At 39.8% G+C, this 13,240-nt stretch overlaps 2 protein-coding genes across 4 annotated transcripts in view; one reads left to right on the top strand and one right to left on the bottom strand.

The window, feature by feature from the left end:
* Positions 1 to 13,240, bottom strand: part of b3gnt2b (UDP-GlcNAc:betaGal beta-1,3-N-acetylglucosaminyltransferase 2b) — a 338,578-nt gene that overhangs the window by 72,153 nt on the left and 253,185 nt on the right. The window lies entirely within an intron of this gene.
* The window catches only part of ehbp1 (EH domain binding protein 1), a 163,706-nt gene that overhangs the window by 47,223 nt on the left and 103,243 nt on the right, over positions 1 to 13,240 (top strand). For all 3 annotated transcript variants that reach the window (XM_086092420.1, XM_086092421.1, XM_086092422.1), the window contains 2 exons: positions 8,173 to 8,351; positions 8,707 to 8,755. In XM_086092420.1, the coding sequence (XP_085948546.1) occupies positions 8,173 to 8,351; positions 8,707 to 8,755 (228 nt within the window). The remainder of the gene's footprint in view (positions 1 to 8,172; positions 8,352 to 8,706; positions 8,756 to 13,240) is intronic.

Below are 13,240 nucleotides of genomic sequence, written 5' to 3'. Positions count from 1 at the left end.
GTTCACGTATACTGATTTTCTACATTTTAAGCAGGCTACAGCCGCTACACATACCAACAACCATCATTTTCCTTCCCTTTTAACTCAAGTAATAAAAGGCCTGATTGTCACATATCTCTAAAAGATTATCCTGCATGACTCTCCTCTCACATGCTCCATTTTTAATTCAATTAATACAAAGCAACATTTAAAAGGAACCTTAGAAGTACCTCATGAATTCTGTTCCATTTTACATAAATGTGTGCTCTTGCGTATGAAGAAAAAAGGAATGATAAGACTCTAATTTCCTCTTTAGACTAATAAAAAAATGCCTCCATTTTTGTCAGTCACAGTATTAAGACACTGTCATAGGAAGTACATAGTGCTCACTTTTAGGGCCATCATCCACTTGATTTGGCTTTGAGCTTTCTCGTGCGAGTTTGTTCGCTATATGTAAAAATAAATAATCAAAGGATGGGCTGTATATTGGAAGCTGAAAGCAATTACACAATTTAAACCCTATTTAGAATAAGCACAGGTGTCGTATATTGAAAATGTATAGGAAACGAGTAATGGCTGATCTCCCATGACCTGTCGTGTGACAATAATATTATGTTTTTTTTCTTGGTGTGTCAGGAATATTGCAGTTAGGATGTCCTCAGATTCTTAAAAAGTTCTAAATTAGGGTAATTAAATATGACGTATAATAAAATTCTTAAATTTACCATTCAGAAGTCTTAAAAATTCCGCCGACACAAAAAACGTTATATTTTCTCAGAAAATCTTTGCCAAATTCGTAGGAAGTTGCCGCATCATGGACCATTACAGGCGTATTGAGTTTCCAGAACTGAACTTAAGTAAGAGTCAGGAAGTGTCATTTTTTTCACACTCCAGTCCTTTTACTGGCCCATAAACAAATACAGTGGCAACTCAGGCTCTGGAAGTATTAACATTTGGATTTTGTTTTGTTTTGTCAATCCACATCCAATGGACTTTAGTGGACTAACTAATGAAGACAGACAGAGGAGCTTGTTTTTAGTGTTATTTTCAGTATTAGCATTTCAAGTCTGATTAATTTTGACATCCAAAAGATTAAACATACAATGTGAGCGTCTCGATAAATGAAGACACATGGTCAAGTTAAACTATTGATAAGAGTTAAAATTGCAAAGGTATGAAAAGCACAGTCCACAGAGAGATTCTTGATTGTTTTTCATCTAGCATCAAAGGTTACATATGTTTATCAGCATTACTATAACTGTTGACATGTTGTGCTATAATGCCCTACTAGGTCAATAATACAATTTGTTAGTTATTTTACAGCTGCAGCTGATGTTAAAGCGTGATATAAACAACTTAACGTTATTTATAGAGCACTTTTTTAAAAACAACCATCACATACAAAGTTGAGTTGAGTTAGTCAACAAATCTTTTGAAATGTGAGGTCTTTGTTCCCTTCATGGCGTGCGGGTGTGCATGTTTGTGGGTATTCTGATTAGTAGTCAGAGGTGACTTTGTAATTATGTTCATTATAATTGGGCTCATTATCGGACTCTCTCATCGTTGTGAAGCCCACTCCGCACTGGACAATGGTCGCGCGCGCGTGTGTGCGTGCGCGCGAGCGAGCTAGCTTGTGGAGGTGTTACAAACTTACTTTAGCGTGTCTTTACCTGTGCAACGTAATTCCTTAAGTGACCTCATTAATGAGTTTTGCCCACCCGTGCTCAGATTAATTGATAAACGCAGTTATCAACATGGCCGATCTGTGAATCTATCCCATGTCTTAATTTGTTTGTTGAAGACGTCCGTTAAAGGAGATTAATGGCTCTGTATAGATTTATGAGAGATCACTCCTCCTTCTCCAAAGCTTCTTTGATGATGCTGAAGTAGAGCTTTGGATTATTTTTCCTAAATCTGTGACACTGGTTGAATAATAGTTGGTGTATAAGATTTATTGCATGTTTTGTTAATTAAAATAGTTAATCATATTCTTATGTGAAATTAAATCATCAGTAGAAAATTACATGTATGTGTTATTGGGAACCAAGTCTCATTGATATTGCATGTTTTCAAACGTTGTCATTGATAGGTTTCTCTTAGGCAAATGTTTAATTATGAGTGAGCTTCAGATATTCCGATACACTTTCAGTTGTTTTATTGAACGCCATATACAGTCATGCACACAAATATAAAATGAGATGTCTCGCAAAGAGCTGCCATATCTCACACCAAGATGCTCACGCAGCATGAGCAGGAACTAGGCCATGCCCCTTAAAAGCACACTTGCAACACCTAGAATACTACGTTACATACAGTAGTTACACTTTATAAAACCAGTTTATTTATCCACATTCTATTTAAAATGTCTGTAAATGTTTTATACATATACATTGTTGTTTTGCTTTAAACACATTAACAATATGGTGTTTTATAGGGGGCTGAAACGATTTAGCAGCATCCCAATGGGAACGTGGATTTGATATGCGAGTAAATTGAGCAGGCATGTGCAGTGTGGGGGTGGGTACTATGAGTGCCGGGGCACATGCCCTTTTGGCACTAATGCCCAAAGTGCCCCCTTGTCCATTTATTTATTTATTTATCTATTTTATATTTTAAAAAATCGTTTGTGAAAGTAGTTTTGTTGCCTTTCAAAACAAAAAAAGTCATGTACATTTTACATAATCGTTTTTATTTATGTAAATTTGTTGTTCATAAATGATTCTTCATAGACAAATGTCAAAACTTTTTGATGGTGATTGGCATTGGCATTGCAGACAAACAACAGTTTCTTTATGTGTGATTTATTGTCATTATTTCAATTAAGATTTTAACAATGGATAACCATCTACATAGACACCCTCTAACAATTTAGATTAATCCCGGTCTATATCATCTATCTATCTATATATCAATCCATATCTATGGTTGGTTGGTTTGGTTGATTGGTTGGATGGTTGAAGGCCATATGCTATTTTCGAACTGTCACTGAAAGCAACCACACCTCACAGACAGACAGAGTCTGAGGATGATAATGCGTGACATCAACTGCAAAATGAACTTTGATCCCAGTCACAAGTTTAGCCGTGTATATGTTGTGTATGATGTTTAAATAGTGAAATGGTGGGAGGAAGATTTGTTTGAAAGGTGTAACTCGCATTATGGTTGTAGGCTAGCGGGCTAGCTATCACGAAGCTACAGCGCATAGCATGCCGCTGGACTCTCAGCTCAAACTTTCGCTCCTTCAGAAAGCTCCAGTAAATACGGGTCGCCATTCCCTCCTCCCGTCCGTGAAGCTTTTTCAAACTGCCCACGTGTGGAGGACACGACTCGTCAGTTCGTTCGTCTCCACCTCCCCGACATGTAGCAACGGCTGTAACTGTAAGGGAATACAGTTACATTTTTTTGTAATCTGATTATGTAACGGCTGTACATGTATTCCGTTACTCCCCAAGCCTGAATATAATACACTGGTACCTTGATTTAGGAGAGTTTAATATGTCCATGACCAAGCTTGTAACTCGATTTACCCATACAGTGGACCCCTGCTATTTGTTGAGGATAGGGACCGGATAGGCCCGTGAATAGTGAAAAAACATGTAAAATTGATAGCCATTATAAATGCATTGGGGGGAAAATTATATAAATTATAAATTATTATATAAAATGGGGATAAACCTCCAATTACAAGTGTTTTCTATAGAAAAAAAAAAAGGAGGGGTAGACTCACCCCCCAAAAAACTATCCAAAAACAAAATATATATATTTTTAGTATTATAAATGTATAGATTAAGTCACCAGGACATACACTGAGAACAAATAATGTTTATTCAGTCCTTAAACATTTTAACAGCAGTCATGATTGATTGAGTAATGATTCATATTTATTTCATCCATTGATGCATCAACCGAAAACACAGCCAACACTTGCACAGTCATACTCTATCGTAATGTGGCAGTTAAGTAGAAAATGAAGTCACAGAGAGAGTAGTATTACATTCCAACTGAGTGAGTAACTAACACGCTATGGAAAATAGATACAATCATTGCATTATTTCAGTATTGTTTTGTTTGTCGCATACCCTATGCACGTGGTATGCATATGGTATACAGTGCATGTATGTACAGTAGTGTTGCCATCTATAGCAAATGCGTGTGTGCTGGGCAATTGTGTGCCTTTTCAGCGGATTACAAGTTTTAAAGAGTGGCAGATTCGACACCTCAAATCTGACACTCTGACGCCGCTTTCAAGCCTGCGAGATCGGAAAGAGTCCTTTTCTCCTTACTGCCATCATATTCACTGTGAAAGAAAACAAAGAAATAGCAAGAGATTGCCTTCCTTTGATAGTCGCTGAATCTGACGTCTTGCAATGTCGCTCCAACGTTACATTTTTCGTCATGTAAAGCCAAAGAAAAAGTCAAACCTTTCCTTCCTTCAGTGCTGTCCGACCTTAAGTCTTAACAGCATTCACAGGTTTCGTCCTATCTTGTCATTCAGGTATGGTTGGTATCTTAGCCCCCCACCCCCAACCCCAACCCCCACCCCCCCCACCGTCTCTCGGCTTCCAATTTCTTCTCTCCTTGCCCCATTAGGTGTATGTTGTTGACACAGCAGCACGGGGAATAATAGATTCTCTTGTCGGCCGCCTTGTATTTTCTTGCCCAGCCTGTTAGGCTGACGTTTAATAGCGGCAGGGGGGAGGTTATGTGGAACTGATACTAATGAATCTTTTTCTTCTTTTTTTCCCCTCTTTTAATGTGGAATGTTTGCGGGCCGAAGCAATGTTCGCCGCTAATCTTACCCTGCAGCCCAGCTAGCTATGTTTGTGTGTGTGTGCGTGTCTGTGTGTGTGTGTTAAAACAACATGCACACACAAACACACACACGGATAGAAGACACATGTGCACACCTTCCTTCAGGCAAACTGTAAATCAACATGCATTTTGACTCCTCATGCACTCTTAATGAAATGTGGGCTGTTCCTGTCCAAGCAGATATGCTATTTCTTACAACATTTGATGTATTTGTAAACACTTTATTGGGGCCACATGTAATGGAACCATTCGGAATTCCCATTTGAAAGAATCACATCAGTGTTGCCGGCCTTTTTACGCAGCGATCCAGTCTTCACAGCCGTGCAGCAAGTGCAAACCACTCAACAGGCGCTAAAAGTATCTCTCAGAACCGGTTTATTTATTAATTTATTTATTTAAAAGATCTTTGTGCAGTTAGTCACTTTTTTACTCGCTACTGCCACCTCTGGCCCAATGCGTAACTGCAGCACCTGTGTCAGGCACGTTCATGGTGCGCGTGCGAGTACGTGCACGGACTTAAGTGCACCCCACGTGTCCGCTACTCCGCAGGGATGCACATGACGTCATCCTCCGCCACTCCACCCCTTCCCTTCCCAAAGAAACTGTGGAGTGTGCTTTAATATTACCTTTTTAAACGGCACAATGCACCTTTAATAAGAGCTAGGTTTCAAAGGTAACTCAAATGCCCTCATTCCTAAAATAAATAAATAAAATTAATAAACTGGTTTGGTCTTAAAGCCATACAGCAGGAGCGAACTATTCCAAAGGTGGAAAAAGTAGCTTTCAAAGCTGTAAATATTTTTTTAGACAAACCAAACAATAAGAACTATGTAATGAAGAAACAGATTTAATTTATAAAACATATGACAACCTTAATGTACAGCACATTAGTGTGGTCTTGGTTAAGCAAGTGCAAACTACTCAAAAGGTGGGAAAAGTAGCACTGAAAACCATAATTTTGTGTTTTAGACAAGCCAAGCAATGATAATTTATTCGCTAAGAAACAAATAACTTAATTCATAAAACATACGACAAAGTAAATGAACTTCAACATGGTTTTACAGCAGTGCAGCAAATGCAAAAGGCGCACAAAGTAATTACAGAAAAACAGCAAATTATATTCGTTCTTTTAGACAAGCCAAATAAGAACTAGGTTGCAAAGTGATTGTCTCAAGTCATCAAATGTACAACAAATTTTATTTATTTATTCATTTATTTATTTTTCAGGTTTTTATGTATGTGTTGTCTCTATCTTTACATTTTGGCTTTCACTTTTTAGAAAATTTGCGATTATGTGATCAGTATTTGTTTGTTTGCCATGTGGAGGGCTGAAATCGGAAGGCTTCTTTATTCAAGCACTTATTAAACGCCAGAACAAAACAATACGTCAACCTCCATCATGGCAGTGCGTGACATCACGTGAAACTGTTGTGGGTTGTTCTGGAACACACCCCTCTAGTTAATAGGGGTTCACTGACAAAAATGTTACGTTTAAATGGAATGTTTTTGATATTCATGTTAATTCAGTGAGTGAGCCTGTCCTGCTGGCTACTGTTTTTATTTAACGTTTTCCCACCATGTGTGTGTTTTAAGTATATGTGTGTAAGTGTTTTCTGCTGGCAAGGGCGCGGCGTGTGCGCCTGTGTGTCTAATTGCTTTAATAGCACCTGGTGTCTAATCCCAGGTAATTAGAGTGCTCCAATTAGACGGCTCCTTTTTCACCGTCACTTGAAAGAGCGGGACGGGGGAAGGCCTGAAAAGGAAGACCGTTACACACACCTACCTACCTTATGACACACACACACCATGACACACACACACCATGACACACACACACCATGACACACACACACAATGACACACACACAATGCAGTTCACTCAACCAGATATGTGCTTTTGTGTCATTACTGTGTGCTGTTCATCAGTGACGCATTTTCTGTAACTACATCCCTTTTACCTCTATAGACTTGATATTCATGTTATTCTCTGCTCGTTGTTTTGTTATTATTTATTTGGGATGACTTTGTGTTGAATGTACTGGGGGAAAAGGTTAAGGCCCTCTTTTAAAGATGAGCCGGAAATGTCAAGTGTCTGCCCCTCAGGCTGCTACAACTGTCTCTCCTTGCACTAAGATACCCAAAGGGGCCTTTACTACTCACGCTCAAATACACACACGCACACACAATGGTACAAAAGTCAGGAATTGACTGCATCCAGGAATCTCATCCAGGTAGTGTTTGCAATTTCAACTCTAAAATTTAGGAATTCCATTCAAGCTTCCATTTCAGTGTGCAAAGTGAGTTTATATATACAGTATTTTCTTTATCATATGTTTTAATAATAATAGTAGATTTGACTAATACAAATACAGTATCTACATCAACTCCTAAATAAGCCTCTTGGCTTACTAAGGGAGTGTGTAGTATGTCATGTTTGAATTTCTAAAATGAAGGACTTCTTTTCAAGATGCCGTTTGTGCGTCTTTTTGTTAAAGCCAAACCTATATAAACTCCCAAATAAGATATTTATAATGTCTTCTGCGCACACTGCACTTGCAGTTGCAGGCAGAGGCCAACAGAGGGAGTCAGGTGGCCACCACTAGTTTTTTTCTACTCAACTGCCGTTTAACTGTCCATCTAAACTCACTGTGTTAACCTCCAGTAAAATTTCTGCATCTTTAGCTAACATCCTATCCTTTTTGGGAAAGTTATAACACAAACACTCCAAAATGTTCCAATGAAGTTGTTCTAATTTCATAGCACTTATCTTATATAGGAATATAACTAAACTGCTGATGTTGTAAAACCGCTATTTGCCATGTATGCAATGTTTTAAATAACATTTTAACACCTACCCGCCCTATCTGTGCAAAATTAAATTAACCGCTGTCTACAAAAACAAGCTTTTGCGCCACGATAAGACTTAATAGGAGGAGCAGCTAATATGATGTTATACATTATCCACGCTTGCATGCCTCTCTGAACAAACGTCTATGACGCTCTGCTCATTGCAACTAATTGGAGAGGAGGAGCTGAACAGTCTGATAATTACTCAACTGCAGATGGTGACTGCATCTACTAGAGAGGAGGTAATGGGACCATTATACATGCAATATTTTACTAGGTAAAACTTGCTAACTCATAAAACATGTGAAATAACTTCAGGAGCTGTGAAATTTCACTAAAATAAATTAAAACTACTCACTCTTTGCATTTGGATGGCGACCAGTCCAGGGTGTAGCCTGTCTTTTCCCCAAAGTTAGCAGGGATAGATGCTTTCTCAGCCCCTATTGAGGACAAGCACTATTAAATATGCATGGATGATGAAGGTGTCTATTTGAGGGAGGTATAAAAAAAATTTGTCTTGTCTCTCATTTTCAGCCTAGCCCGATCCCGAGCCCGGTCCTGGGTGGGAAGCCCAACGCCAGCCAATCGCTGCTGGCCTGGTGCCGTGAGGTGACGCGCAACTACCGTGGCGTGAAGATCACCAATTTTACCACGTCCTGGAGGAATGGCCTAGCCTTCTGCGCACTGCTGCATCACTTCAGGCCCGACGCCATGTAGGGTCATACACACAAAAACACACTTTGTACACTTAGGAGTGTGTCTTTATATGGGTTGCGGGAAGAGTTCACCCACCTGCTATATTTTTCTCACAGTTTTCATTGTATGTTGTACCTTAATGTTTTGCAAGCAAATCGGTTATAAGCCAGTTAAGACTTTGCACAAACACCATTCAGTTGCAGTCTAGATGTGAAAGGCTGTACATTTAATACATTTCCTCCATTCTGCAAACCTTTTTCATATGTACGTCACCCTCGCTGTTATTTTTATATATTTCCCACTCCATTTTATATATATATTTACTATATCCTACTCAAACACAGTAATTCTTCCCCTCTGCTATTTTTCCAGAGACTACAAGTTGCTCAATCCTCAGGATATTAAAGAAAACAACAAAAAGGTAAGAGGCGACCACCCACTGCCACTTGGGCCCTTCACGTCGCTTAGCTCCCTTATTGTCACATCCCCGATTGGCCTTATTTCCGCATCAGCCATTAATCCCTCAATACAATGTGTGTGTTACGGTAGTTTTCATTAGAGCCACCACCCCCCTGCTGTCATAAATGGATGTGAAAACGCTTTCATCTGATGCAGGCGGGATGGTGTCTTAAGACCACTGCCCACTGAGAGGACGAGGATGGGAAGTGGAGTGTGTTGATGGGGAAAAAAGGCACAACAAAATTGTGTTGAAAGCATGATAACGTGCGATTTAATTAAAATGAAATTAAATCAATGTTTGATACAGTACAAATACATTAAATACAAATGTATTTTCCTTAAAAGTTCAATAGAATGGAATTCAACTTATTGTCATTGAACTGTCACAAATCCACAACAATGAAATGCAGTTTGCATCCATCCAGAAGTGCTTTAGCAATATTAAATAATATATATTTTTAAAATATATACTGTACTGTACTTAAAAGGTAAGATTTTTTAGAGTAAGAGGTAAGAGAGAATGTCTCCTCAGCTAGTTAGCTTAGCTTTGGGATGCCGCTGATGTCCACAGGTGCAGAGGATTTATTTTGTACGACACGAATAGACTTGGATTCTACCCTTGGCCACAACGTGGTGTGAGATACTGGTTGAATAAAGCTATTTTAAAACTACTGAACGTAGAATATTCCATTTTGAATCGCTACTGCCACCTGCTGACGAAAAATGAAACCGCACATACCGTTCTTCACATACACACCACGCACATTACGTCACATCCGCATTCTAACCCGATTCTAGTCTGAAAACTATTGGCCTAGAGGGTTGCAAGAGTACCCGTTGTGAACAGCTAAGGTGTTAATCTACTAATTAGAAGGCATTTCAGTCATAAATGGTCAAATAAAAAGCTTACTGTAAAGTTATTTTTGGGGAAAGAGTTCCATATTGCAGCTTTAAAGTAAAAAGTAGAACTTTTTGCTGTACGTTCCAGTTCAATATTTTTAAGTTTCCAAGTAAGTGAATGTGAGGCTTTGTAAAGCTCTTTCAGAACCCACTTTATGATTTAGATACAGTGGTATATAAGGCCTCTCTATTTACAATTTCAATCAAATTAGATTTTTCGTCTTGTACTAAGATGTGTTTTTGTTGTTGTTGTTGTTTTTGGTCATAAAACCGCAAGATGTGAATTGATTTGAATGTCACTCGCTGAAGTCAACCTGAATGGTCAGTGGAGATTTTTTGTGTGAGCCAGAGAGCTCTACTAGGTACCGTATGTGCACAAAGGTTGACATTGGAACACTTAATATAGAAAGTATGGGGGGGGGGGGTATTGTATTGGTATTCAAACAAGTTTTCACCTGTGCTTGACTTTCTTAGATTCTGCTGGACCTTTTTCTTCCTCTTGCAACACTACAAACACATGCACAATGTTTTCCTCCTCACCATATCTCTGCTTTCACATTTTGAGTTGCAGACTCACTGGCATCACCATGTTCCCCTTGGCTCTTTTTGTGTGCGTGCATTCACCTTTCTTTTACCATACACACAAATGCACACTTGCCCTGTGCTAGTACAACTGCACACGCACACACAGACACACAGCCGTCCCCTCTCCGGCCCCGAGGGCTACAGCAAGCGATACGCGTTGCCTTCCCGCGGCTTGATTTCCTTCTCTTCATACACACTCTGGCTGGGCGATAACCTCTGGTGGCCCTGTTAGGCATGAATGCTAGCCTGTTGACAATAACCACAGCCGTAGAGCCAATCCCATATCTGCACACTACCCCCTCACCCTCCTCTCTTCTCCGCTGCAGGTGCCCCCTCGAATAGACCCCAAGAAAATTAGATATAAGTAATTTGGGAATATGCTGTTGAAGGCGATAGCCGGAGAATAGCCGCACCGGTGAAGCTGTTGTGGCGTGGTGTCCGAGTGCTTAGATGTCATCCAAGTGGCCATCCTATACCAGCCTACATTACTTGTTTACATGTGGGAGTATACTGTAAGATAGTGATGAGAGGAGCCACTTCCTGACTTCCTTCTGAATGACAAGTATCCTTTTCCTCACTTCTCACTGGGTGTTTTGACCCATGCTATGCCTTTTTTATTCATCATCCTGTTTGCTATAAACATCTAGCTTGAGCATCATCCATTTCAATATTGTATTGACCAATCCACCTGGCCTCTTGCAGTGCAAAACTCCACCAATAAAAAACGTTTTTTACTTACTTTGACTCATTCTACATCTTTTCTAGCAACGAACGTTCAGCATCATCCATGTCAGTTTGCGTCAGACTGATCAGTCTAATTTGGCAGAGGTAAAAAGGAGGAACAAAGAAGAAGAAAAGGAATGTAATGAAATGTTTTAAGGGTCGCCAAATGCACCGCAGAAGAGTTGCTGTTATTATTGGGGCTGTATTGAATGCAAGCACACCTATCTGCTCCTTTTCACAGCTTGTTGATAGACGTGCCCCCCTCAACCGCCTCCTTTCAGCATCCATCTGTGTGCAGTGATTGCAATGAGCTCAGACTGTGCTGAATTATGACAGATAAGGACAATCAATATCTGGGGCTAGTTAGTCAGCAGGGGAGAAAACAGAGAAGTAAATATTTAAGAAGATGTGTTATCTGTGCATATGCCTCAATGATTGTCATGTCTGATTTTTAGTGGGTTTCTATGTATTGAATCTTTTTGAGTGTGTGGAGAGAAGGCAACCGGGCCAAGGAGAAGTCATTTGGCGGGCCATCTGATAACGTAGTACCAAGCGCTGTGAGGGGGGGGGAGGAGAGAAGAAGAGAAGGGGAGGAAGGTGTGTTGATGATTGACAGCGATAGATAGCTGTCAGTCACCAAAGGGGAAGGGTGCAGGGAACAGCGGCCCGGGGCAGGCAACACTGACATTTAGTCCCAAAGCATTGTCGGCAGGTTAATGGAAAGGGAGCAAGCTGAGATAGTTGTCGTTTTTGCCCTCATTGTCATATGGAAAAAGCTTCATAACACGCTCGTATCAGTAGATTAGGTAGAGGAGCATCCACGAAATAGATGCCCTTATTGTTGGACACTTATGGTCTTCAAACTCCGAGATGGCACAAAAATGCTGCTCAAGCCCTGTATAAATTGGATAGTACAGTAATTGGCGTCGGGTATGTTGAAGTCATGCATCACAACTGAAAGACGAGCTATATTGGATGGATCTAAGTTTAGCTAGGTTGTTAGTGGAAGGTATGGCGTGTGTACGCCGCATGTGCATGTACAGCATTTCACGTTTCAGCATTTTATTTATTAAGTACATTCACTTGCCATCGCTTGCCAATCTATTGGAACAGTTTTGCAAAATTGCCAACTGACAAGAAGTTTTTTTGTCCCTAACTGCAGTTCAGCACTAAGCTCTATAGCTGTTACATCACTCCTATGCATAGTACAGTTTACACTAAATCCTTGGCATGTTTCTGGGAAGAGGAATCAAACTTTTGTTATACGGTCATGAATATGCGTCAACACCCCTAACGAAAAAAAGGTTGAGGTCCACAGTTAAACAGAACTGGGACATTTACACAGTTGATGCGGCTTGCCACATTAAGATAATTACATGTGCGGCAATGCATCAAAATAGCTTAGATGGCCAGTGTGTGTAAGGGGCTATAGAGTGAAAATGAAGTTGTTGTTTTTTTTCACAAATGGTCCTCAGCGCTTGATACGAGAGAAGCTCTGCAAAGAATAAAACATGACACAGAGGTCAAAAGGACCGTGGTGTTCGTCAGAGGCTGAAACCAAAAAACCCTTCGTGCTCGTGCACCTCTCACATTCTCACTTTCCCCTCACTTGCCGTTTCTCTTCCATTCTTTTTCAAAGTTGTCGCTCCTTTTCAGTGCGAATGGGAACAATGGCAGCACGCTTTGCTGCCTTCAATGCATGTTAGAAACCCAATCAGGGCCACCGGTTCCCCCATATTCATTTTCTTTCTTTTCACCCTCTCCTTTCACACCTTTCACACTCACACAAACTAGTCTGTTCTCTCTTCACACACTTTTGAGTTTAGATGTTCATCGGCCATTGTTCGCCTCAATATCAGCAATGGCGCAATACGGGAAAAAAAAGACTCCTGACAAAAGATGTTATAATTGCTCGTAAATGGAGAAACGTCTGTGTTAAATGCACTTGGAGGCTCACGTATGACCTATAAACATGCATGAGAATTGATCAAACGCTAAGGTAGATATCTAATGAAATTTGATGAATTGCTAACATTTTCTCTGCTAACATATAGCACAGAATTTTGACCACCTTGGACCAGGGTTATTCTAGTTTTGGAATTTTTCATTTGAGTTAGTTTTGATTTCGTTTTGAGTTTTGGTTTTTAAATTTAGTTAGTTTTAATTACTTTTCAAGGTGGTTCTGTTAGTTTTTATTAGTTTTAGTTATTTCATAAATGCTTAGTTTTACTTAAGTTTT

This window comes from Leptonotus elevatus, chromosome 13, assembly GCF_054856555.1.
Source record: "Leptonotus elevatus isolate MCC_2025b chromosome 13, RoL_Lele_1.0, whole genome shotgun sequence".
In the NCBI taxonomy this organism is placed as follows: Eukaryota; Metazoa; Chordata; class Actinopteri; order Syngnathiformes; family Syngnathidae; genus Leptonotus; species Leptonotus elevatus.
The sequence above is the reverse complement of the archived record's forward strand: the minus strand, read 5'-3'. Positions and strand labels throughout refer to the sequence as shown.